Genomic DNA, 27,428 nt, shown 5'->3' with positions numbered 1-27,428 from the left:
GCATCAGGTAGAACTGCAGCACTCTTTTAAAGAGGAGGGGGACAAAAAACAGTAGTGGGTTGATAATTTCACAGAAATACCCTGGGGATTAAACACCATCTAAACTGTCAGCACAGCTACAGGGATTTTCCTTACGGCACAGTGTGCTTGTTCTCTGTCCTGAGCCAGCTTTAACACGATTGCAGTATATTTGGAGCTGAACATTACTCCATGGACAGGTTGCTGAAATAGGATGGAATGAATATTTGTGAATTACGTGTTTGTATATAAAAATGGGAGAGGGGCACTGGGATAATGCACTTCAATTTTCATTGGGTGTTCAGACTTCATAGTGGCAACCTTTTTTGCTTTCTTTCTAATGTTTTGCAAGTGCTAGTACGTTAGGCCTTGGCCTGTATGCGTGGCCTACAGTGGGATGTAGAGCCCTGAAATACAGTTAGAAAAACATGTACAAGCAAAAGAGTAGAGAGGAGTGGGAGAACCTAATTGTTGCAGTCCCAATCCTGTTAGAAGTGAAGTCACAAATTTTGTTTACTTTGGACAAAATGGGAAAACAGCTCTTCATCCCTGTCCACAGGTCACTGAAGTTAATAGAAAATCATCATGACCCTGTTTTTGAAAACACAGTGTAATATTATAAAAGGGGGCTCTCTAGAGTAGTTCCCCAAATCATGCAGGAGGTGATACTGCTTTATTGAGACATAAAAAGAACTTTCACACTGTGTCAGCATCTTCCCTCCTAACATGCCAGAGAATTTGTCACAGAGACTTGTGTTAGTCATTCTCAATGTTCTTCATGAATGCTTGTGTCTGACAACCTTCTGAGTTGATGACCTTTGGGATGGCATTGAGGGAAGAGAACTGCATGGAGAGAGGAAATGCATAGACACAATCATACCTACCAACTTCCTCCCAGCTGAAGAGTTACTGAGGATGAGTTTTTCTTTTTGCTTGTTTTCATGCTTTTACTAATGATACTTAAAATATCCAGCAAAGAACTTCATTAGGAAATGTCATTTTGGCATAAATATGATATTTTCCTATTGGTCATGCAGAGATGGTTTTTGTACTGTTGGCACTAGAAGCGTGGGTAACAAGCAGTGGATCTATCTGGTGAAGATTTGCATCGTTCTGACAAAACCTGAGGTTTAATTTTCACTGCTGGACCATTTTCTTTTTAATATACAGGCGTTGATGCAGAAGCCACACCTGGGCTTCTTAGTGAGGCAGTGAAAATACCCTTTACATCATCCAGTAGCCATCCTTGTGGACAAATTCAGGCAAACACCTTTGGTTCCTGCAAGAGTGCCATTTCATCCTTGGCTGAAAGAGTGGTGGCTTTGCTCAGTGTCCCAAGGGCATACTTAAATCAGGTTGAGCTCTCTGGTCGGCTTCACTGTTTGTAGTTGTGGTTTGACCATGGTTACTCCTGATTCTCACCTGGGTGGAGAATAACCGGGTTCATAATGTGTTCTTTTGGAGTCACGTACACTCCTGCATTGTCACCTCTTTCTCAGTATGATCTCATCAGATCTTGCAAGCTTCAGAAGGGTTGGGCCTGGCCAGTGTGCCTGAATGGGATGCTTCCAGGAGAAACACAGGATACTAAAGGAAATGGTGATGATGATTCAGTAAATGCGGCTCTTCCTTCTGAGTCAGCCATGGAACAGAACATACAGCCCCTAGAAAAGTGCACCAAGATAGTACTTTGCCACAAGTTGGGGTGGAAAATCTGAAGTTCTGACAACTTGGCTGTTAAAAATCTTTTGGGAAGATTAATGACGTTTTCCCACATATTCTGGTGGTGTTCCAGGAATTATTTTCTGCTCACCTAAATTCCTCCTGGCACTTTGAGCTCGTCACAATAATTGCCTTCACATCCTGTCCTAAACTGGTACTGCTGTGTGTCCATGTGCTGTTAAAACAGCTGCTGTATTTCTGTGGTAATTGAAATGGCCCCTAATTATAAATTCAGAAAGTTTCTGAAACTTCCTTGAGGAATCTATGAGATGATAAGTTACTCTGCTAGCAGTGGCCTTTTGTACTTAGGATCGATTATATTTTTCCACCCTCAGCAGTAACAGCTTTTGGGTTCTTTAAATTGATATTGCTTCTGATTGTTTCGTTCTGTTTTTTTTTCACAGGAAACAAAAGAAGAGAAGTCTTCCTATACCTGTCCTCTGTGTGAAAAGATTTGCACTACACAGCACCAGCTAACTATGCACATTCGTCAGGTATGTAGAGTTACCAGCTCTTGATTTCTTACTTTTATTGAATGTCTGGTTTGCCAGGGTGCAATTTGTACTGGTGAAAAACAATTTCATGTGCAAGTCAGAAATGCTTCCATTATAATTTTATTCAATTGTTTTACTTCTATTTTAGTCTTCCTTTGCATTTTCTTCAAAAAACCACACCCCGCAACCTAACTCTGAAGTGGGTGATTGTCCTCCCTTCCTTACCCAGCATTCTGCCCTCCCCTCCCTCCCCCAGCAGCTCAAACAAGGATGTATGTCCTGTTCTGTGTAGCTTAAGGTGTCCTAAGAATCCGGAAAGCTGCTTCCATCATGAGGCATAAGTCCTGTTTTGTTAATCTGTTTGGATACAGGGCTTTTTACTGGTCATGCAAATTAAGGAGGAGGAAGACACAATTTTTAAATCACTTCATTGTAGAAGAACCCCTCAGTCCTTCACAGGATATAAGCAATTTTGGGAGACAGAATTAAGAATATATTTCTTTAATGGATAATGCACATTTTTGTCAGCTACAGGCCTGTTCTTGCCCCTCCTGAAATATATGCATACTTAATTAGGAGGTTTGGCCTTTTCTCTAACAGAAGGTTTTGCTTTGGATGCTAAGGTGTGGTTGATGACTGTGAGTTCACTAGATACTTATTACTTCAGTTTTTCCTCCTGTGCTGTAACTGTTGCTTAATTTTTTTTTTCTTACTCTTCTGGTGGGTTTTTTTCATATGTGAAGAAATCTTAGGGTCTTGGAGTGCAAGTAAGAAAGAGTGGTGCATATATAGCACTGTAGCTAATGGCCTTAATTTGGACCTGTAATGCATTCTTATGGCCATAGAAGTCTGCATGTGCATTCAGAAGCAGTTTCTGTTTTCTTACTACACAGTTTGAAATCAATGCCTTTAAAGTGTATTTGTTTTTAAGTATCTTCTGCTGTGAAGTTCATAATTACATCCCCTTTCCTCACCGCTCACACAACCCCAAACCACTGCACAGCTTAAAGTATCCCAAGGTACCATTTATCTGATGGGTTGTTGCTGAGTCCCCTTTTGCTGCAGATCCAGCAGAAATGCTGCATGTGACAGGCATTGCAGGCTGTATGAAACAGCTATTTCTGCTCATGCATTAAGGGGTTAAAAATCGGAGGGGCGTTGGAGTTGAGGTGGGGAGGGCTGGGGAGGAGAGGTATTTACAGGGCACACCTTAATATAAGTTATTGTGCTTTATGGAGTGGCTCTTTAAAGTCGCTTTTGAGATGTTTATAGTTCTTGATGATATTTTACTGACACTTCAGAAGGGACTTTCAATGAAAAAAAAAAATCATTGCTTTCTCTAGCATAACACTGACACTGGAGGGACAGACCATTCCTGCAGCATCTGTGGAAAGTCTCTGAGCTCAGCGAGCTCCCTTGATCGCCACATGCTGGTGCACTCGGGTGAAAGGCCTTATAAATGTTCAGTATGTGGACAGTCCTTCACCACCAATGGAAACATGCACAGGTGAGTGCTGATCGTGTTCCAGGAGTTTGAAAAGGATTACAGCATAGGTGGCTGGTTTGTTTCCTTGGAGGGAATTTCAAACTGACTAAAGACACTGGGCAGACAATGTGAAGTATCAGGGACCTACAAATATGGCAAGACACATGTACACACTAGGATGCTTAGGTAGTGGAAGGAAGTTAGAATTGAGAGAGGTTTTCTAGCTCTCTTTAAGTATTATCAAGAGTTGTTACACCTTTTTTTTATTTAGTAGTAGTAATATTATTATTATGAAAAATGGATTTTTCTCTGGGGACAAATATATAAAGCCAAGCTGTATAGGAGCTTCTAATTTTGCGGCTTCAGAGTCGTAGATGCAAGTCGTCGTATTACAACATCTGTGGTGGCGTTGATGTTACGTACTTAGGTATCCATGTGCCATCGTGAAGATGCCTCTTTGGCATATTTGATCTTGGTTTTGAATACATTCATCAATACTTGTTTGCACTGTAAACAACTTATTGCACTATAGATCTGGCAAATTCTCTGTAATCCAAGTTTCCAAATATATTTAATGTAGTTTTATTTGTAGGGATGTAGCATTATGTCTACTTGTCAACTGGAGAAACAAAATGTTAAATCACGTGTGTTCCTTCCCCTCTCTCATCCCTCAATTCAGCATTCATTTATTTGCATGGGTGGAACACCTCAGAGCTCATTAAGACTTCGTGGATTCCCACATAGCTTTAGTCCCCATATCAAAGACTTTACAACCCACAAAGAAACTGCAAGACAAGTGGGGAAAAAGAGTATAGCTTATAAGCAAAATGGCAAGAGTGATGTTACAGACTGGTTCTGTGTGGGAGGAAAAGAAATCTTGCTTCCTTGATTATTACCAATCATTTTCCAAGCAGTGTGCTATTGGTGGAATGAAAGGGATGATTTTGATGACAATAAGAAAGATAACGTAATGTCACACAAAGGAAGCAATAGCTGCTTGCAGTTTTCCCTTTCTTGTATCATTTTTTCCATGTTCAAGATGTAGTGAAAACAGAGGAGAAACAGGAGGGAATGCAGTTTTGTAATTCTGTATTTGTTTAACTTGCAATTGAGTGGAATTGGGGAGGTTTGGAAAGATAGATATAAAATAAGAAGGGAAAAACACAGGGAGGAGATACTGGCCTTGGGCATTGAATAAATCACACATCTGACTCATCTGACCAGAGGTGGTGTGAGCCACGTGTTTGCCAGACTGGCTCATTACTCTGTGTGCTCTGAGAAGGGCAGGGCTGCTGCTGAGTTGCAGCTGATGCCGCTGTCAGTATCCAAGGGTGAGTTCCAGTGGTGGAACCACCTGGGGTGGTCAGTCACTTGTGTCTGGGCTGCTTGCTGAAGGACTGTTTGTGTGGTTTGTTTGGCTTTTTGCTCTTTCCTGCCTCTTCTGGAGGCTTCCCCTGAAACTTGACTCCAGGCCTGTGAGAGAGAGATGTAGTCACCTTTGCTTCTGCGGGTTTCTCCATATAGCAACTCTTAGTGTGCTTTTGTAGCAAACTTGCCAGAATTGCCAGGCTCAGTGACTTGTCCAAAATAAGTAAGTACAGATCAGAACCTTCTGATGAGAAGATTGTTTGGTTTTAAATTCTTCTCTTAACAAGATGTTGCTTGAAGTTACCAGGATGGAGTGCTGTATTTACTGACTGCACTAAGGAGAACTTCAGTTCATGCAAGGAAAATCTTCATATTAAAAGTTCTTTCCATCTGATAGGTTCCCGTCTGCTCTGTAAAACTCCGTGTGTAGGCCTTTGCTGCAGCAGCAGAAACCTGTTACTGAGTACTGCAACAAGTGACCCCAGACTCATGATAAGCAAAATCCTGAGCACACTGAAACAAGCTGGTTCTGCTAAAGCAGAGTTGTGGTGGTTGGCAGACTGGGCCATCGTTTTTTTTTCAGTGCATAATTTTTTCTTGTTGTTATAACAGACTGTAATACTGAATCTTGTTGCTGAAAGTATGAATGTGCAAGTAGGCAAATAAGGATAAATTCAAAGTGAAATTAAATTTTTTATCTGGTACTGTGACACACAAGGAAGATGTTCATTTTGCCCACCAGTACCTCCTTCTGAAACAGGTATTTCTAGTCTTAAGATGGTGCGAAGAAAATTTCTTTTGCAGACATCTCAAACTTAGCTGTAGCGTCACATCCAGTGGACTGTCAGTGCTGTGGCTGAATGCCACTCACATCACATTCAAAACTGTTTCTGCTTCAGGATTCTGGAGAAAGGACCTGCTTGCCAGGTCCTGCCTTGTCTGTAACTCCCGCAGGCCTTGCTTGTAGTGGTGCCATGTCTGTTCTTCTGTGCCAGCTAGATAACTCAAGCCCATCTTCCTCTGCTTTTGTGTGCAGTTCCTTTATCGATCTCTATTTTTGTACAGTATCTAAGTAGTGACAGATACATGCCCAAACCAGTAAAAAAAAAAAAAAAAAAAAGATTTCTAACGTACCTCTGGTAGCCAGCATGGTGGTATCCCCAAGGCATTGCACAGTGTGGGGTCAGAGAGAGCAGTTGTAGGTTTAGCAGAAACTTTTGAATGTACTGCTAAAGAATCAGTGTAGCTTGTGAAGGTCATGCAGGAGCCTCTCAAGTATTACTGCACTTATGCCAAATATGTTCAGCTCAACGGAGTGGAGCAAGGGAGAAGTTAGTCTGCCAGTATCTGAATGGGGGAAAAAATGTGTAGGCACATGCTATGTACATCCTCTCTTCTCTTTTCCCCCCTCTGCCTTGTTCTGGCTCTTATTTAGCTGTCTATACTATTTTTAAATCCAGACTTTTAAAAGACCTTTTAGGGGAAAAAGTTCAATTGGAATGGTTTTGTCCAGGGAAATACTGTGCCATGAGAGTGCTTATTGCTGTTCCATCACAGAAAGAAATTTCTTATCCATTTTTCCACCTCAGAGCAGCCAGGCCATTAGACATTCAGCTTAGTGGAGGAGGGAAGGAGACAAGTTTTGGTTGCTTTTTCAGGTTAGAAAATGATTATCAGTGTTGTTACACTCTAAAGTGCCCATCATCTCCACTGAAATTATTTTACTAAGGGAGGAAAAAAATTCCAGGACTCTTACCTGTTGCTCTTTTGGATGACAGCAAAACTTTTATGCAGTAGCCAGACTTTTTGTGGAGTGAGAGTGCTGTTTTCTGCACATCTCTGAGTTAGTCTAGTTGTGCTAGGGTGTTGCATGTACTCTTCACCTGTGAAATTGATGCTGCCCTTCCTGACTCCCACAATACATGCAGCATTTCATTTGTAAATGAGTCAGAGCCTCTCACATGAAGTGCAATTTGTTTTTGTTGTGCTCCTTGGCTCGTGTTCAACAAGTCAAGTTGAATGGGCACAGCAGACAGGGGTGGAGGGAAAGGTTCTCTTGTGCAACACTAGTCAGAAAAAACCTGCTTCCTTTTCTGACCAGGGTGACTCTTGGCCAGTATTTTCAACAGGGAACCTTGAGCCCAGGCCATCTCAGAAGACTCTCTTACAGGCTGCCAGTCTGTTGAGGAGTGGCCTGAGCCTTCTGTGAGGACAGTCGTATTTGGAGAGAGCAAAGGTCTCTGGAGAGTGCTCAGTGTCCAGAGTGAAAAGCTGATTTTCTCATTCTTCCAGATGTGCCATTAAGCTGTTCCCCCATATCAGTCTTGCTTCTGTTTGAGGAGAGTTGATGTAATCTGGTACAATAACGGGGGGCTCCATTGGTATCTGGTATCAGGATAAAGAATTGTTCTGGAGAAGAAGAGCTGGAGATGATGCTGAGTTTTTTAAAGATTTCTTTTTGGCCAGTATTGGAAAGAGCAAGTCTTCTAGGAAGTAGCAAGCCTTCTAGCATCAGGAACTGATTTGGGGTTTGGAGGCATTGTTTTCTCAGGGCTTTTTAGGAATTTGAAGGAAGGAGTTAGATCACAGTAATTTTGAGTTCAAAGTTCCTCTAACTGGAATGGCACTGCAATGATCAGTCCATAAGCAAATCTGCAGTTTAGGATATGCCTTATCCTCACACTTTTATGGTAGAGACACAACCCCTGTGGCTCTCTCTTGGTCACAGTCAATTAAAGTTGAATATTCTTATATATCCATCAGGAGCATAAATGATAGGGAGGGGAGTGGGAGATATATAAAGAGTTTTCTGTAGCTCTGGAAGAGTTGGGGATTTCGAATGTACTGTCTCCAATCAAGTAGATTGTAATTACTAAAGACTTTCCAAAGGTTTTCAATCTGTACTGTCACAGTAGCTCCCTAGGGAGTTTATCTGAGAATAGTCCCAACCCTGAGGAGCCCTTTTGGATCTAGACCCTGACACCAAATGGGAGGTTTCAAGTCTCTTACTCCATCTGCACCACTGCATCCCCTCAAAATGCAGACAGAGGAGTTATGCCACTGCTGTGGATTGTAGTGGTGGTTTGTAAGTGTTAGCAAGGGACCTTGAGGTAGAGAAAAAAACTTTGCTTGACTTACTGTATTGCATTCCAGTAGAACATGCATGAGGCTTCAGGGGGAAGGGCAATGCCTCCATTTGCTCCAAAAGTGTTTCCTTTGGGGGTAGGAGACTTTGCCAGCAGTTCCCTTTCCATTTCTGTGACTTATGATGGTCTGTGCCTATCACTTTAAAGTCACATTTTTCTCCCTGCCAAAGACATGCTCTCCATGCAAGTTGAAAATGTTAATAGGATATAAATGCTGAAAAGGAGGCGAGAAATGATCTTCCTGCCAGTTTCCAGTGGGAAGCTATTAAAGGCTCTGTGGTAAGTCTGAAAAGAGTAAAGGGATAATATATGTGTTTCAGCCACAGCTTCCCCAGTTTGGTAAATGAAGCTGCAGTGTCCATGGCTGGTTTTCTCCAGGCCGTCCATATAAATGCAATAATGCAAACTAACTGAAGTGTTTCACGTGAAACCAAAGCATCACAAGTATCTACCTTCTTTCTTTTTTTCCATTCCTTGACCATACCTAACAAAATTATTCAAAATGGCTTTTTATTTACATCCTGCTTAGGTACTTGTAGGCTGTTTATGTACCATCTCAGGATCAGGTCTCAAAGATTGGGAAATTTTTTTTTTGGCACATGCAAAACACCACATGCAACAACCACATGCAGAAGTCTTTGAAACTCAAATTGGAAGATCTGGATCGCAGAAGCTATGCTTTGAAGCATGCTTAAAAAGGGTCCTATCAAAGAAGGTATTTCTTCTTTTAATTAAGAAGGCACTTTCATTCTCAATCTTATTTTCAGTACTAGATAATTTTCCCAAACTTCTCTTTTTAATTCAGTATGGAGAGACAAACAGCTGTTTTTTTAAATCAAGGTATGGTACTATTCTTATGTTCAAGTTAAATCTTTTTTAAACAACACTTTTTGTATGTTGTGTGTATGTTGCTGAGTGAGTTTCTTGGGAAAGATAGAAAATGCCCATGCTGGGGGGTAATTTTGATGTTGTGAATTTTGATGTTTTAACACGCCATCTTTGCTGGCAAATGAAGAGCATATGCATGTGGAAGGTTGTAATGTGCTGGTCAGAAGATGAGTGTTGGATCCTGATAAAGGCTTAGGCGTTGAGATGCGTAAGCTTTAGTGGTTTCCCTGCTTGCTTTAACATGGGCCTGTGTTTCAAGGGCAGACATGTGCGCAGGCTGCCTGTGAGTTTGCAAATATCCAGTAGGCAGAGCGTCCTCAAGATCTGGCTGAATCCATCCTCTCTCTACATTTCACCTGTGAATCGCTCCCATGTTATTTATGGCATTGGCCTGCTTCCAGTATGTTGTGTGTGCTTTGTAGGGTGCAGTGCAGTAACAATGCCCAGCCTATAAGTACAAATAGGATCTCTGCAGTGTAGCACATGGGGGCTGGCATTTGCTTTAGATGGGAGTTTTGGAGGCAGAGCATAGCCAAATGTGGTGATGAGCTCTCTCGTTTTTCCAGAAGAGGAGAGGAACTGCCTTATTACAACATGGTTTGTTTTCTGGTGGTTTGCAAAGATGGCCAGGTGGAAATCTGGCGTAGCTTTTAAAACCTACATGCAAGATCTTGAAGCTAAAAGCAAATAACCAAGGAACTCTCCACGCTGAAAATGATTGACACTTCACGTGTGTGAAAAGGCTGTCCCTTATTGTCTTGCACAATAGAAATGTCTCTTTGGTCATCTCCTAAGGAGCTTTTATTTCAATGTACCAATTGGTAGGCAGTCCTCTGAAATATTAAGAAGCAGGCTGTATTGCAGGCTGTATTACAGGCTTTTAAATGCATTCTTTATATGTGGGGGATGATTTAACCACTGTCAGCATGCTAGTGAAAGATAAGCTTCAGCAAATGCAAGTGCCCTACTTCTTGAGCAGGGATAACGAACACAAAGGACTAATTTCTGCTTCTAGTAATTGATGACTGTAGTTGTAGGATTCAGGTGATATATGATAGCTGGTTTTTTTCTTTGCAATTAAAAAATGTTCCATTTTTTGCTAATACATTTTGTAAGTAAGGTTGGGGAAACAGGTGAAGGGAAGCTTTTTGGTCTCTCTCCTGTCATTAGATACTATCCAGAGTAAATGTTTGGTATTCTGCTGGGATTCCCATGATTTGAAGAAGATTAAATTAGAAAGAACTAAAGAAAGAAAGGAAGGAAGGAAGAAAGAAAGAGAGAAAGAAGGAAGGAAAGAGAGAAAAAGAAGGAAGGAAGGAGAGAAAGTCAGGCTTTTTCAATAATAATATAGCAGTAAGAGTCTGTTTCTCTGTGTCTTTGATGAGAATTAGAAGACTACACTATTTTTAATGGTCCCCAGGGAGAAGCCTGTGTCTTCCTCACTGTTGCTGAGCAGATTGGTCATCTTTTGTAAAGACTTAATATAAACTTTTATTTAATTCACATGACTCATGAATAGGATGCTCCAAAAAAATCCCTCCATCGATATCTTCAGTGGTAAAAGACTGTGGATGAGCTCTTGTGCCACAGTACCTCTGGGCTCTCAGAGCCAAAAGGAGATGCCATGATTTTGGATATGTTACATGCTGCTTGTAGTCTTGGACAGTATCCTCCTTCAGTTATCATTAAAGTACAGCAAAGGAAGTTAACACAAAAACACAAATGCTGAGATCTGATTAGAATCAAGCGAAGCAAGGAAGTGCAGAGTTAAGATTTATATGCAGACCTTAATTAGCTCCATTGTTCTTGAGAACTGAAGCGTACACAATGAGGAACATTATACTTGCATCTCCAGAGCTCCTCACTACCTAAACATAAGAAAGACTTCAGTGTACTTTTCAGTCCTAGATTTTGTGTGTGTTGCCTTTAAGCAATAGCAAAGCCTAATCTTGGGCACTGTAAGGTTGTGGATTCTTACGTTTTGGTTTTCTGCAGGCAAAAAAAGGGAACACTTTTGTCTCAAGGAGTTTAGGTTTCTGGTGTGATTTGTGTCAAGGGGAAGGTGGTCTGACGTGGCAAAGTAATACCACCCTCCTCACGGGCAATAGCATAAATCTCCGTATAACAGAGTGTATTGAGCATAGCTTAGTGCTGCTTTGTTACCCATGTCACAGCTCAAATAAGCAGAACCCCCTTGACAGATTAGACTCTTGCCACAGAGCACATGGCAGTGCAAAACCTTGATCTTTCTACGTAAGTACCCTTTCAGGAATATCACCTCCTCTGAAGGTCTAGTATTCTCAGGGATGCTTCCTCCCCTTCTCACCTTGACGAGCTACAAAATAAATACAAGCCTTAACTTAGCGAGCACTAGAAAATCCAGGCAATCTTTGTGAGGAGTTGAGGTGCTTTTAGTCCTCTGCCATAAACCTGACGTTAACATGATTGTTTTGGAGATGTCAGCTCTCAAGGTTAAAAAGTAACATGTTGTTTGGTTTGCATTTTGGTTGGTGGTTTCTCTTATAGCTTGTACTTCAGTTGGGTGATTCTGTGTAGAAAATGCTGGTGGTGAGAAAGTTTGCTGAGAGAGTTTATATGTTAAGGTAATCTTTGTTCAGCCTGTTGTGCATGCACATCAGAAATACTTGCAGTGCTTCTCTGATGAACGTGTATTTCCTCTGTTCCTCCTGTTGTCTGGAAAGATTCTTGGGCCAAGTACCCACGAGAATGAGGAAAAAGTCTATCACAAACTGCACTTGTGGTTGCTGCCGTTACACCTTTAATGTATGTCTTCCAGCTTTACCTTTTCTCCCCTCAGTATCTAACCTGCTCAACCTGTTCTAGTTCAGCATGCTGAAACCAGCAAGCTGAAGAACATACCCCCTCTCAGGGTCAGCAAGTTTTTTCCTCTTTCTTTTCTTCCCTCTTTTAAAAATAGGCTATTCCTTAACAGTAGCTTGTAAGCACTTGGGGAAACTTCTTCAGCTGTAAAAAAAAAAAAAAAACCAACCGAAAACAAACCCAAAATGGTGAAGGGAATCTTTCCATTTGAACTTAGCCAGGCCCTTTCACTCCAGTTTTTGAACCATGATGCACAAAGCTTAGGCAAAGTATATATTTAATTGCAAAGGTCTATAAAGTAGTAGTGCCATTATACAACTGCTAAATAGTAGACAATATGCAAATACTCCTTTCTGTTTCTTGAGGGCATCTATGGATAGATATGCTGAGTTCTTCAGGCTGCTCTCTGAGCTGAAGTTTACCAAACGCTCTCAGTGATTTTTTTGGTAAATCCTCAGAGTCATCTCTCTAGTGCTGACTCATGTGAAAAGGTATCCTGAAACAGAGAAGGGGTACAACTTCTGTGGGGTCCATTTTTGCCATCAAGCTAACAGCAGTGGGTGGTGCAGCTGACCTAGCTTGTTCCCACATCAGGCCACTTCAGTGTGTTGTCTTTTTTGACAGTTTCAAACAGAGGGTAGAGAGAATAAAGCGACAGTTGCTCATGGACTTAACTGAAATGAATTTCTCTTGAGGGTGAAAGTTCCCAAACTCCTGTAAAGTAGCACAAGTCATGCAGGAACTTCTGTTTCCAACTCCTGCACTTAACTAAACGGACATGTAACAAGACGTGAAACCTTTCCCTAGGCTTCTCTGCTCTGTGTGGAATGCTGTGAGGAAAGAGGACCACATGTTCAGGAACAGGAGAGGAAATGGGCTGAGCACGTGAAACCTCTTTTGCTGGGATGCCGTCCTCAGCGCTGGGAAAAGTTTGCACAACTTGCGTGTGTGCGTGCAGTGATAACCTCTTACTTCCTTGCCCCTCGAGTTACTTGGTGACTGCTGATATGAGGGTGATGTGGAGACCCTGCTGTAACGAAGATGCGCTTCTCTTATCTAGTGCAGCTTCCTTGCGTGCGTGCGTCTGTGTGTGTGTGTGTGTGTGTGTCGGGGGCAGATATTCAGCTCCATCTGCACAGCGTCCCCAGCATTGCTGTGCCTGGCTATTTTTTCCTCCTTGAGCTGTGTGACGCAGCAAGTTGTTCTGTGCTGTGTGCCATCAGGATTGCTCAACAGTGGAGTGTGAGAGGGAACCAACAGCATGAGGGCTTTGCCTGGTTCTGGGAAGTAGCTGGGTTTGGTTGGTTAGGAAAGGGGTGCGGTTTGTGGGGAGAGGCAGGATGTACCTAGGACTTCTTTGACTGTGTTTGCTCCTTAGCATAAACCTTTTCCCTGTTCTGATATACCTTCTCTAATTTTCTCTTTCCTTCTATCTCCTTGTTTTCCCTGTTACTAAAATTTAAAATGGCTTTAATTGTCCTTACCATCTAATAACACTTGTTTTCTTTTAACATGAAATTTCCTGAAAAATCAGTTACTGAAGTAATTGATTAGGGTTGTGTTGCATGTTAACTAAAGGATATGCCTGAAAACCAGAAATTTCCGAAAAGATTGAAGGAAACAGTTCAGAATGTCCCAAGGCCAGGATTTTGGTACACTTCTAAAAATATTATTCCTTCTTAATTTTACTTAATTTTATTGTTGTTAATAAACTTTTTTCTCCAAGCTCAAGGAAGTACAGTGGCCTCAGAAGGATCTGGTTTAATATTGTCTTCTGTGAAAGAGTTTCCTTTGTCTTGGAAGTCTCCTTACAGTATTTGGCATGGTTAATTTAGGTCCGCTCTGAATTTAATGCAGACTGCAAGCCGACAGCTTGGTGAAGTGATACTGGGAGGCTCACACTGCATTTCCCTTGTCTTTTGCCCTCCCTTACACCAGGATTGATGCAAACTGCAAATAAATGCTTTCTTTTGCTGTCCTTTGGGAAGCTTTGCTTTAGAGGCATGGTTTGAATCACATCCCTGTCACAGCATCATCAGGCAAATATTTGTCTCCCATTTTTCCTTTGAGGTGTTCTGACAGTGTTGCTGTTAGGGAACGGGAGTAACTTTGAGCCAAGCTGGGAATGCAGTTGTATCAATTTCAGCCTGTTTGAACTTGCTGAGTCTGCGTGGCAAGTAGTTGCTTAATGTGAATACAGCATAATTATTCAGAAATGGTACCCCCTTCCCTTTGGATTTGTAGATCAGTATCTTTCCTCTCACTCATCCTTACAACTTGCCTTTTATTCACAGCAAAACAAAATTTTTCTCTGTGATAAAAATACAGAATGCTCTGTGCGCATGTGTGTGTATCCTGTATCCTTAGGTATCATGTATTGGCAGCTGCGTGGCACCGGTTAACTTTGCAGACTGTCCTGGTAGCACTGAAAAGAGATTTCAAATCCATCATTTGAGTTTAATCACAGGTGGCGTTTTCAGCCTTAGCACACCCAGCTAGTCTTGGTGGATCTGAATAATAATACTCATGTCATCCTAATGATGCTATCTGCTGGGAGAACCTCATTGCACAGGGAGACAGACAATGTGGCAGCCTGTTTGAAACTTGGGGGGATGCTTCAGGCACATCTGTGTGGCACCTTGGATACCTGGGGGATGCCAAGGGGACTGCTACACCCATGTGCTGCCACATGCTGCTGTGTGGGTAGGCTCACCATATTAGCCCTGGAAGACAGAGCCTCCATGACAATAATGAGCTGTGTGCCACTGTGCTGGCAGGATAGCAGTGCCTGGATGCCATGGGGAACACTAGCTGGGGGATCTCCTGCTGTGTCTGCTTGCAGACATAGTTGAAATGAGTCAGGGCTTCCCAATCTGATCCTTCCTGGGATCTGTTTGCCCCACCCTACCCTTTCACTGCATGCATTGCAGTGGCTTTCTTAATAGCATACCCATGGAGACTTCTTGCTGTTCAGCTTCATTTTGTTTATCCCATGCTAGTGTTCAACACTGGTGACCACTAGAATATTTGGTGGTATTTGAAATTTGTTTTGAGATTGCTTTGCAGTTGTAAGAGGGCGTTTCCCATATGGTTGGAGTTTTGGTATTTGAATGTCTCGTCTTGCTGTGAAGTGTGCGTGCATGTCTAAGGGCTTTTTGGGTCATTTTTAGGTTTTTTTGAGGATACAAATATTAAACAAGCTAAGAAGAGAAGACAAACAGAAACTTGTCCAAGTACAGATCGTGTCTGATTCGCAAAATTACCTGCATCTTTCTGGTTCCTTTCTGATTACAGCTGGCAAGGGCTGAGTGGATTGCTCTCTTAAGTGGGTGATGTTGGTAATTAACACTGGAAATACATTGTCAATACAGATTCTCTACATGTTTTAACAAACAAACAACTGACTAAACTGTTTAACCAAGGGTATAATGACACTACACTTTTGACTTAAGTTCCAGTCATATTCATGAGACTCTTAAGGAGGGAGTTAGCAGCAGGGTATTGAATGATTGCTCCTAAAAATACTGCTGTTTCACTTTCTCTTTGTTTAGGGTTTACTTCCTGTACTTCCAATCAAATGGCAGATTTAAAGAGGAGTTCCCTCTGTTTTCCTGTATTTCTAGACAATTTGGGCTGAAGTATCATTTTTTTAAGCAGAATGAAACAAAAACAGTGACAAAAATGGCGTGACATAGAGATCTCTGACAAGAGATGTTACCAATGTAGTTTTAAAGGCTTTTTTCTCTTCCTCCATGAGACATTTTTCATTTCATGAGGCCTGAAGAACATCATGGTCCAAATTTCAACCTAACTTGGATGCATCCTTTACTTCTGTTGGTTCTGATATGAGGGCACAAAGTTGAAGCTTTAACAAGTTTTTTTTTAAAAGCTTTGTTTTTTTTAAAACAGAGATGTTTGGTCACGTTCTGAAGGACAGACTTTTTTTTTTTCCCTCTAAATTATTGAAAAAGTGTTTTTTGATTCTTTGGAGTTTGTTTACTGTTACTTGAGGGGAGCAATGTAAGTGAAGGATCTCGAGAAGGAAAACAGTGAAAGAGCTAAAGCAATTATATCAGCTAAATTGTGACTGACAAGCTCAGTTCTCCGCAGACTAGCTTGGGAACTTGAGTAATTCTTTATGTTGGAAGGGGAAAAAACCCTATATTTTAAATAAGTTGAAGGATGGAAAGCACTGATTTTTATTCTTAGTCTTTGATTTGAATGATTGGATGTGTGGCTCCCTTGTCTTTTGATAAGCATCAGATGTGTGAGGATTTTCCCCTTGGTTTTGATATCAAACTGATTAGAAATCACAAGGGAGATGAGGAATAGCCATGTGCAATACAGTAGAGTATAGGGTACATCTAGTGGTAAAGTGGAGAGACTTATAATAATATGTGGGATATGAAGCCAGAACCTGAACTTGATACTGTCAGATGATCTCTCTGGACTGATAATGCCCGGATTCATTGGCCTCCCCACTGCGTTTGCACAGGCGTGGAGACGTGAGGGAGGAGGAGGGTGTTTATACATACACTGGATTCTGTGCTCACGAATTAATCTTGATTTAGATGCTGGGACTTTCCCAACTAGGCCTCAGTGAAATTGCTTGCTGCTCCCCCTCTGGACATGCTGCTCCTTCTAATCAGACCTACCTGGCATAAACCCCTCTTGACTGAAAGCCAGCAGTGCTTGTGCTGCCATAGTTATAAGGGAGAGGCTTAACCCTGGACCCTGCTCAAAGGCTGCAAATACACCCTTTTGTTCCATACCTTCCTTTTGCCTGGGCTTCCAAGTCAGACAGACCTTTTTTCTTAGGGATGTGAAGCATATCAGGAGCCATGGAAACTCAGGGTGCAGCCACGGTGTGCTTTTTTCTTCCCAGAATTAAGACGTGAGGGATTCCCACGCGTGCTGAGGGATGCTTCCTCTTCAAGAACCAAAGTGATGCTGATCGGGTTATCTACATGCAAAGCAGGAGCTCCTGGTTTTGTTCATAATTCAGTGGGGCTGGGAGCAGCTGCATCTTGCAAGTGCCTCCTTCAGGATTCTTTGGCTGCTCATTCTAGCCTTGAGCCAGCCAGTCAAAACCTGCCCACGTTCTGGTTTTGGCATTGAAGCTGTAGGCTGCCCTGTTTTGAGACCTCCAGAAAGCTTATATGATCAACATGCATTGAGAAAATACATCAGCCCTTTCTGGAGATGCAGTAAAGACTGGGATGTGACCAGCAGGAGCTGTATGTCACTTCAGCAGGACACATGCTACCCCTGCCCTCCACGTGAGTCACTTCCCATAGACACTGATCCAACACCATCCACAAGGAGAAGAAGGAGTAAGGCACTTGAGTTCTGCATTTGCTTATTATTACAGAAGTCTCATCTTCAATGTAAAGTAGCAAGTATTTACTTGCTGCTGTTCGGGGCCAATAGTCACCCTTCTGAAATCATGCTCTGCATTACAGTGTGGGGTTGAAAACTTTTTCTGCCTATTTGTCTTAAAAAAGGGAAAAAAAAAAAGAGAAAAGAAGCTGGGGAAATTCTTTTGTAGTATCATCTTAATCATTCTGCTCATGTGACCCTGAGAAGGGAGAGGAAAGTTGTAGCAGAAAAGGGGAAGTGGAAGGTGATTCTCAGGGGGAGGATGGAATGAAAGGCAGTCAAGCACTTGAAAAAATGTGATTTTGTTGGTAGGGCTGACTGGCACACTGACCTAGCACAGTTGGATCCTCTTGGCTCACCTGTGAAATTCCTTGTTCAATAGGGAGAGAAGAGATTACAAGGAGAGCTTTTCCATGTACAGCTGTGCCTCAAAAAGCATGGTGTGTAGCAAGTTATTTCCTTTTTTTGCATAGCAGTTCTTAAACATTTAGAATTTATTCAGAGGTGGATCAGACATGTTTGGAAAAGACTTAATTTCCATTTTGGGATTATTGATTTCAAATTTTTCTAGTTCTCTGTCTGGTCTCATTTTAAATAGAGCTCCACCACTTTCTCTGAGGTTAATCAAGGCTAGCTAGCACTTAGTGCAAAGGAGTCCTCCCTAATATTAAGCTCAATTTTTTATCTCCTTCCTGTCATCCTGTGGATCATGGTTGCATTTTAGTGTTCTACCCTCTGTACTGTCCCAAGTGTATATGTACTGGCATGCTGGGGAGACTAATAACCACTATATGAAGTGCAGGTTCCAGGGCTCTGTACCTTCCTGAGCTTGTCTGCTGTGCTTGGGTTGCTCTGTAGGATGGCTCAGAGCCACAGTTCATTGATTTAAATTGGAAAAAAAGAGCCAAGTTTCATCTGCTGTGGCTCTGGCTGTCTTCTGAGCTGCAGTAGTGGTCACTTCCGAGCTGCTGGCATGTGTTACTGTAACTTGCATCTGCAGCTGAATATGAGCATTTCTGTGCATGTCCTTATTTTGCCCTTCTTTTTTTGAACTACATTCTCACTTAAAGTGTTGAGTGTTTATCTTTATTTTTTAGAACTGATGAATGTCCTATCATTTTCCTTTATCATTTTAAGATGCTGAAAGCCAGGCTGACTTATGAGCCTGTCTTTCGCATTCAAAGTATGCCAGTGTTGTCAGGCCAAAATATGTTGTTATAGTCACAATGGGAAAATAACTTCTAAGCACAGCTTTGTTCCTGTTCTTCTTGTATCTTGGCAGGCTAAAGTGAGGTCGAACATTTCCAGTGTTACATGTAAGATCTAATCAAGGCAAACTCTTCTAAAGGAGGATAAGGCAATACAAATACTTCCCCCCCTTAATTATGGCTAGGAAACTTTTTAAGTAGACGAAGCCTTGGTGAAGGGAGTATTTAAAAGAAAGGTTGTGGATGTGGATGTGACTTGGTATCTGCTGCAGTTTGCCCATGTTGGGTGATTAATGTTTTCTCGAGGCAGAATGACATCCATGTTGCAAAGTAAAAGAGAGAGATGAAGATTGTGTCTATCCTTTGTACTTCTTGACTTTATCTTCCCGTTTATCTTGGGCTGTAGCTCTAGTAATCTTTTTCCTCTCCACCCTTAACTTGATGTAGTGAAACTTGCTTAACCTGCCAGAGGAACAACCTGCTGGCTGTAATGTGGGCAGGTTGCAACTTTCTTTGAGAATTCTGGAACCTGCTGCTTTGGTTTTGGATTTTTCTTTTTTTCCCTAATGATCACATGAAGAGAACTATCACAGTGGCTGTGATGTTTGACCTATGCAGTAAAAGTCAAAGGTGCAGTCAGGGTGTCTTCCTGTTTATAGCTTGATAGCTCAGGCTGCTTCCTTTCAAATATGCAAAACTAAAACATGAAGGGATTACCACATTCCTTGCTGTGGGTACAGATTCTGCTTTGGCTTTTAGGGCATGGCAAAAGCGCACACATTGCAGGAAGGAGAACTGCAAGCTGGGGGCAGCCAGTGAGGAACACCAGACATAGCAAAGCCCCATTACTGTGGTGCTGCATCCGTATTAGTGAGCCCTGCCTTACTGGCATACTTTATATTGCAAACACAGCTGAACTGTTTTTGGGACTTGCAGGAGCCAGTGTGTTTGCATGCATTAGGTCATGCCAAGCAGAGGTGCCAGATTGGACTGGCACTAACCTGGAGATCTCAAGAGTTTTTCCTGTTCGTATGCTGTGGATGTGCCATCACACCCCTCTCAAACAGGAGCAGTTCCATCAAAACAAGCATTGTTCAACAGGTGGACAAACAGCAGGAGGAAAGAACATAGCCCTAAGGAAGCTGTTTTGCATAGGTAGCTGCTAAACAGGAGTTGTGCATACTTGCTAATGGCTGAAAAGAGACTTTAAAAGAAAACAGGAAGAAAAAATCCCACGCTTAATGCCTAGCAGTTTTTTTGTTGTTTGTTTGTTTACTGGATGAATGTAATTTAGCTTGACCGATTTGGCTCTCTAGCTATCTGAAAAGTAACTGGCCGAGTAGTATTAGCTGTGCATCAGCCAAGGTGGCAGAGGGTTAAGCAATCAGACCATGTGGGTGTGTCTGGGGTGGGGGGACAGAGAGGCACATGCAAAAGCTTTGTCTTGCTTTCAGGAGATCATTGAAACTGGAAAGCAGTCTTTACCAGAAAGAAATAATAAAAACACAGACCAACGAACCACCTTCCAGGTTCTGCTTTGCCTGTGTAATTGAATGCTATGTTTTCATGTTCCCAGGTGCTTTTTAAGTTTTATCTTCAGTAATTGTGGGCAGAAACCCTGTGAACAAATAACTGGTTTCTTCTCCCTTATTTTTGTGCAAATACAGAAAACTGCTGCTCGTGCTGTTGTTTTATCACCCATAAAAGAAGCTCTAGATAGTATGAGAAGTTAGATCAGTGCCACTGGGAAAAACAAACAACCGAAAAAAAAATTAGGTAGTACAGTACCTATAGATTCCTTCCCTGCAGATTTTGTGAGACCGGGTAGCGCTGGATTCATTTGGATTAATCAGTTGCTTTGTGCCTGTGGTGCCAGGGCTACCAGAGGGCTGAGGCAGGGGAGTGCACAGCACTCTGGAGGCTGTGTCAGCACTCCAACTTCTCTCTGGGTTCTGTCAAACCTGGAGAGAGCAAAACTATCAGAGCTTCATCCTGCCTTCTGCTCCCAGTTGGGCGATCAGCAGGGAAGAGGTCAAACAAATTCAGCAGCATTTCTGTGATTCTGTGTCCAGTCTAACTAGGCATATCTGCACATAGATGTGACTGAGAGGTGTCACCAGTGTCTGTCCACCATTTGTATGACCAGTGCAGGTTGCTGGGGATCTGGGGAAACCACGGGTTTTTTGTCATGTGCTTGACGGGTGCTGAAAGAAGGCAGTAGCTGAACAGCCATTTTAATCTTGCATCGGTTCTGGTGTGTGTGGTGCTTTTGCTTGAGGCTGTTCCCTCATAACACTCTCAGAAGCCTGGCTGTAGTTTGAGACAGTAATTTAGATGCCTTCTCTTTTTTTAAAAAGTTCAGAGGTTGTGAAAGGAAACATTAAAAAAAGCATTTTGTGATGAGACAGTCTTCCCAGCAGCTCCAGTGGAGTCTGCTTGTGGGTCATAGAATCATAGAATCAGCTGGGTTGGAAGGGACCTCTGAGATCATCAAGTCGAACCCTTGATCCGCTACCACCATGGTTACTAGACCATGGCACTAAGTGCCACATCCAGTCTCATCTTAAAAACCTCCAGGGATGGAGAATCTACCAGTTCCCCGGGCAGCCCATTCCAATGCCTGATTACCCTCTCTGTAGAATTTCTTCCTAATATCCAACCTAAACCTCCCCTGGCAGAGCTTAAGACCATACCCTTTTGTCCTCAGGTCAGCTTGGTCCTGAGTGTTATCTTGAAGCATCATGCCCTTGGCATCCAAAACTAAAATGGATTTAATGTCCTAACACCCAAGCAGTTATGAGGACATGCAAGCCTCGTCTAGGTTACAACATTCTCTGATGTTGGAACATGATAGTGCACAGTCATGTTAAATGGTACAGTCCTGAGCCGAGTTGTGGATGTGACTTTTCTGAAAGATGTGCCCAAATGCCATTAACATTGCCTCCCTTCTGTTTTTTTGAAGTCACTCATATGGACAAATGGCCAACTCTCTCCTGCACTCCAATATCTAGCTATTAGAAGCAGAAATTTCCATTGTATCTAGGAGCATACATTTGATTTTTTTTTTTCCCAAATCGAAGTGAGGCTAAAGGCCATATATTTAAAAAAAAAATGTACAATTTGAGCTTTGAGTTCTCAGAAAGAGAAGCATGAGAGTAATACCTTTCATCTAACTGAAGGGAACTAGATGGCAGTATCTTCCTCAGGTTGCAGATATGGAAAACCAGTAGGCAATTGGGTCAGGTACACAGATATGCATGAGATTGCTTCTTGAGTAATTTTGCCCCTCTCGTTTTCCCCATGTCTTTGTGACAAGAAATAGTTTTTTTCCTGGGAAAGCAAGTTTGTGAACATGCCTTGGAAGTATGGAGTTTCACAAGTCATACCTGTTGCTGTTTACCACTGTGACCAGATATATCTTGACTTGAAAGCTGCAGTTGAAATTCAATATTGGGGTGCACTATTGTGTTAAGGATGAGAAGGAAACAAATAATCTAAGTGTTGCTCTGACACTGGAATATGCAGATCCATTTGAGGTACTGTCTCAAACTCTAAAAGGAGAGCCACTGAAGATGGGTTGCTTTTGTTGCACTGAGAGAAGTGGATGCTAAGCTGCAGGCTTTCACTTACTAGATGGCCACAAGACTGGGAGGCTGGATGTGTAGGTTGCTGTGCAGTATTAGGCAGGACCAGGGCTTCTTGGATGATGGGGAACAGGTACACTGGTCATGGAGTTAGATGGTAGCAGGGCAAGTGCTGTGCTGTGGGTTGGGACATGGAGGGGAGCTTCTGGTCTCCCTGCTGCAGTTCCATGCAGTCCCAGGCACTGCAAAGGGCCCGGGCTGGATCATACCCCAGTTGTTTTTCTGAAGTTCAGTCCGGTTTATGGAATCTGATGGTATCCTTTAAAGGAAAACCTTAGAAGTGGTGTTGGCATTAAAATTTACGTGGACTTTCCACCCTGATTTGCTTGCTGACAGTGTCTTCTTCCCCCTCCTGCTCAGGCACATGAAGATTCATGAGAAGGATCCGAACAGCACAGCAAGCACAACTCCCCCCTCGCCGCTGAGGCGCAGGCGATTACCTTCAAAACGGAAGTTTAGTCACGATGCTGATTTGGACAGAGAGGAGAGGACACCTGCAAAAAAGGTTCTTTATGGGGCATGAAGTAAAAGATGTTTCTGGCTACCTCCTGAACTGTCTGCTGTTGAGTTCGTGCAGTCAGCATAGAAATATTAAAATGTGGTCTTGTTACAGCCCTGAATATGAGTTGCCATGCTCGTCCTGTGTAGCCAACACGGTTGTCTGAGATTGAAATAATTCAATTTTTAAAATTCTTTATTGTTTAAATTTTTGGATTTGCTTATGATTTACAAATAATTCATGTTGGATGACAAGAGGATGAACTATTCTTTTGCTGCTACAGCTTTTCCCATAGCTTTTTTTTTCTTCACATTTAATTCTTAGTAATCTTGCAGGATGGTGATTTAAACTTTTAAAAAAATACTGTTTACTTCAAAAGCAGCAATAGCGCAAGTCTGATTTTGTCTTGATCTGGAAGGAAAAAAATCTGCAGTACATTTCCCTTTCACAGTAGCATAATCCTGCATTATTGGAGTTGCAAGAACAACCAGAAAATATTTATTTGAAGGCTAGACATTTCCACTAGGGTTTTGTTTATGAAATACTTGTACAACATGTATGGTGTCTGCCAAACTTGACTCTTTCCACTTACTATCTCTAAATGGCAAGCTTGAAGCAGTTCATTTTAGCACAGTATCACTCGTTCTGTGCATGCTTTTCTCCCTGTAATCAGTAGAAAACTACAGAAAACATGCACAAGTTCATTGCTTTTCCCTAGCAGTTGGAAGTGTCTCAGTGGCATAAATAATTTAGGCTGACAGCTCCCCTGACTTTCTGAAGGGGGAGGAATGCTAGTTCAGTGGTATTTAAACATACGGGCTTATAAGTTGTTCAAATCAGTTTCTCATCAGAACTGATATATCTGTGACTCAGTTGCACACTTTATCTCCTACTGAGTGTCCTTTTCTGTCATGCATGTTCTTACACGTGCAGAGGCTCTGTCGCTTACCCTCTCTGCTGTGGAATGTAATTTCTGGTTGCTTGCAGCAAGGTTAGGAGCAAAGACCGCTACTTCGTTTCTAAAGAAAGACTTTGAATGGATTGCAAGTTTGGTTTGTTCCTTAAAATTTGGTTTAGTGAGGTTTTTTTTCCCTTTTTCTGAAGGTTGTCGAGGATGGTCACTCCGGTGAAGGGGATAAGAAGGCTGACGATGAAGTTTATCATTGTCCAGTGTGTTTCAAAGACTTTTTTTGCAAGTACGGGCTAGAGTCTCACATGGAAACACATCCAGATAATTCATTGAGGTAAGAAATAATACGAAGAGTGTCTCTCATCACCAGATGGCCAGAGGGAACCTTCTGGGGAGGAGAAGGAGCCCTTCATCCCTCTGCACTGTTAACTGCCCCCCTTTGTGATTTTGAGCAGGTTTTTAAATGTTTTGCCTCATCTTGTGTCACCAGGGTGCTGTAGAGTTTAATTCTATTATATTTTGCATATTCAGGAAATCTTGCTAGTTAATAGCTGGAAATATTTCAGAAAAAATTATAGCCCACTTCCTCCCCTTGAAACCCATCACTGTTGTTACATAAAACTGTAAAATGCCAACAGTCCAAAATTTTAACAAGTTAGCAAGTTAAACTGAAGATGCCTAAAACATGGAGAAAAACTTGATAAAAGTATTCAGATATCAACTTATGAGATTATCCTGTTTGGGGAGAAGAAGGCAGCTGGATATGAAGGGGGTTTTTTTGAGTCATGGGAATGAAGATAGGTGAGTTTCTGGTTCCAGACTTTCAATAAAATGTTTTATGCTTTTCTGCCTGTTGAGGTTAGGGAATGATGTGGATTTTGGCTTAAATCAACTTCGCTTAACAAGGAAAAATTAGTTATTAATTGTTTGGGAAGGTGCTTGGATGTTGTGTTTTGGTTCATGTAATTGCCCCTGAGACTCCTGATACTTTTTTATTTCCTGTTTTTTACCATGGAGAAATGGAGAGCCAGATACATGAAGATATAAAAGAGATATTTAAAGCCTAGTTTAAACATGTAGAAAAACTGCTATTTTAGAAAAGGAGATTGTTTCTTTGCTGAAGCTTGTCAGTGTTTTAAGCTTATTTTGGGACATTGGACTCTAATTCAGCATCTTGAAGTATCAACACTTACTCCTGAATACAGGTTCTTAATAGAATGGCATGGAGCAGAGGCATCTCATTCTATTAAATGGGATTAATTGATTAATTCTATTAAATTTTCCTTTTTTTTTTTTTTTAGAAAACCATGGTAAATCCATGTGACATATTTTTAAAGGCACTGTAAGTGTTGCAATTCAATAGTTGGAAAGGAGTTGGAAAGCTTGGTCCATTAAGTGTTGGTTAATTAAATGTACTTTGCTGCTTCTGAGGTAAATGAAGTAAATTTTCATTGCAGATCAAAACTGAAACAGTTCTGTTCTCTGGCAAAAGCTCTGCAAGCTACACAAAATGGAGTCTGAGTCATTTTGCCTTACACTTCATGCTCTAGAGAAAAGTGACTGTCATATTAGCTTTATCCTGGTATTACCCTTATTTTGAAGCTTCTGTGAAGATATGTCTTGTTTGCAAAGACGGACCAGAGGAAGAGTTGGATTGTCTTGCTTTGAATGATGGATAAAAGATAAGGGAATAGATACCATTCTAGCTTGGCAGCTTTGCTGTCTGCTGCAGAAAGGCAGGGGGACACACTGGCTGTGCAAACATGCTGTTCCTCTTCGTGCAACTCTTTCTCTAGTATTAGGAGACTTGCTTTTGGATAATATTCACCTGATATGGATTTTGCTACCCTTGATTGTGTTGAACAACAAAGATTAGAATGTGTCCCTAAGTCAAGAGCCACAATTGTCGAGCTCTGTGTGCATGATTTAAGGGTTGTGCTGGGATGCTGGTTTTTATGAAATTGTCTAGATGATGGTAAGGGAGGATTGTCAAGTATTTACTTCAGCAATTTAAGACAAGTCAGTGGAGATAGGACAGGACAAGAAAGCTGTAGTTCTCCCTGGTCAGCTACAATATTCAAGTGCAACTTACCCTGCCCATCTGGTTTAAAACACACCTTTTGTCCTAGTCTAGACAAGTCAAATGACACTGTCTGCTTGGCCCAACCTAACAGAAAATCCTCTTGTAAGCAGAGCAGTTTGAGTTGCTCTTAAGGTGACTCTTTCATCCCAAAGGAAATGGGTTAAAATCCTTGGCAGACAGGGGCTGTAATCCCCTGGCTCCCAGTATTGTGCAAGACTGGCTGTAGGATTCAATGAGATAAGCAGAATGTGGCATGCCATTCTCAGTCCAGAGTTCATGTGATAGAAATCTTTTTGGTGAGGCTTAAGGGTGCTTTTTTGAGTGAAAGAGATGAAGAAAAGAGAATATTTTGCTAGTGTATCAGAGCAAGAGGCATATGTATACGGTATACCTGTGGTGGGGGAGCAGACTGCAAAATGTTAGGAGTTCATCAAGTCCTGTTGTTGCCTTATTGTAGAAGACAAGGGGAAAGAACTCTCATTAAAGTTCGAACAAAAAAGCATAGTAACTGTGTTATGAGCAAAGGGCAAGGAGCATAACACCCTCAGTCTGTTTTTATTGCCCATATTGTAAAAGTAGAGTCACTTGATCGGGACCTATGAAGCAGGTATCAGATGTGTATCCCAGAGCCAGATGCTCTGGGGGCTGTGGTTGGTTTGGAGCTACTGCAATAGGTAGCCCAGTACAGACTGTTTTGTCATGACCAAAAATAAGTGATGCTCAATCTGCCTAGCCATGCCTCTCATTATAAGGGTACAGGGCAAACATTCGAATCCTCTTTGCTCCCCCCAGTAGTTACTATGAAAATCATTGCAGACCGGCTCTGAAGCAGTGCAACAGTGTGCGCTGCCTAGATGGTGGTACCAGCCTCCCTTCAGGGATGCTTCCTCAGCAGCGGCCGAGTGCCCCGGTGGGCAAGAGCTTCAGCCTGGCTTCCTTGTGGTTCTTTAATCCTGCCATTATAGTGCTGTTGTGTAAATAGAGCCTCTTGCCCCCAGAGCTGTCTGAGTCTGTCCGTCCCGGCCCCCCTCCTGCTATGCAGCAGAAAAGGTACGGCTGTCTGGTAGCCCCGGGATCAGTATGTGAGCAGCTAATTTACAGGGTGGGCCAATACCCTTCCAGATACTGTCAAATGATCAACTTTAAATCACAGGGTTAGCTGTTCAAAGTCAGTGTCTTCCCTAGTACTGCTTTTTCATGTAAAACGCCGAGCAGGGAGCACCTCATTGTTTACTTGCAGCAGAATAAACAATACTTAATCCACTGATTGTGTGAGAGGGGCTCCCGCTTGGGAGAGTATCTCTTGATTATGTAAAATCCTAAATCGTGCATCTTTGTCTCCTAATTACTGTAAGAACTGCCCTGCTCTTGGGAGCAATAACAGGACCCTTTGTCCCACTGACAATGGGCTGTGGCACTGCATCTCCTTCATGGCATTACACCCCCTGGTCACTCTCTGTCCCTTTGAAGCTCTGGAACCTGCACCCTAATTAGTGACATGAGCTGGCCCCAGCAAGGTTGTAGTCCCAGTTAGCAGTAGGAGGTGGCCCAGGGGTGCTTTCTGACCCCCTTGGCCTCCCTACCTGGATTGTTTAAAGAAGAGGTCTGTTTCCCTGCAGCTGGGGCCTCAGGACGCCTTCTATTTTGGTGAGTTTGTATCTGAGTGTTGATATAATTAGCAGAGCGCTGAAACGCTGTGCAGCCAATAGGGAAAATGAGAAACCTCGCGGAGCAGGATAACT

The 27,428-nt window shown here is 42.1% G+C and overlaps 1 protein-coding gene across 10 annotated transcripts in view; it reads left to right on the top strand.

The window, feature by feature from the left end:
• Positions 1–27,428, top strand: part of RREB1 (ras responsive element binding protein 1) — a 124,674-nt gene that overhangs the window by 60,637 nt on the left and 36,609 nt on the right. For all 10 annotated transcript variants that reach the window (XM_027676231.1, XM_027676235.1, XM_027676229.1 and 7 more), the window contains 4 exons: positions 2,145–2,234; positions 3,578–3,741; positions 22,555–22,699; positions 23,798–23,937. In XM_027676231.1, the coding sequence (XP_027532032.1) occupies positions 2,145–2,234; positions 3,578–3,741; positions 22,555–22,699; positions 23,798–23,937 (539 nt within the window). The remainder of the gene's footprint in view (positions 1–2,144; positions 2,235–3,577; positions 3,742–22,554; positions 22,700–23,797; positions 23,938–27,428) is intronic.

This window comes from Neopelma chrysocephalum, unplaced genomic scaffold (genome assembly GCF_003984885.1).
Source record: "Neopelma chrysocephalum unplaced genomic scaffold, ASM398488v2 Primary Assembly neopelma1_26b, whole genome shotgun sequence".
NCBI classification, from domain to species: domain Eukaryota; kingdom Metazoa; phylum Chordata; class Aves; order Passeriformes; family Pipridae; genus Neopelma; species Neopelma chrysocephalum.
Note: the sequence above shows the minus strand (reverse complement) of the source record. Positions and strands in the feature narration are given on the sequence as shown.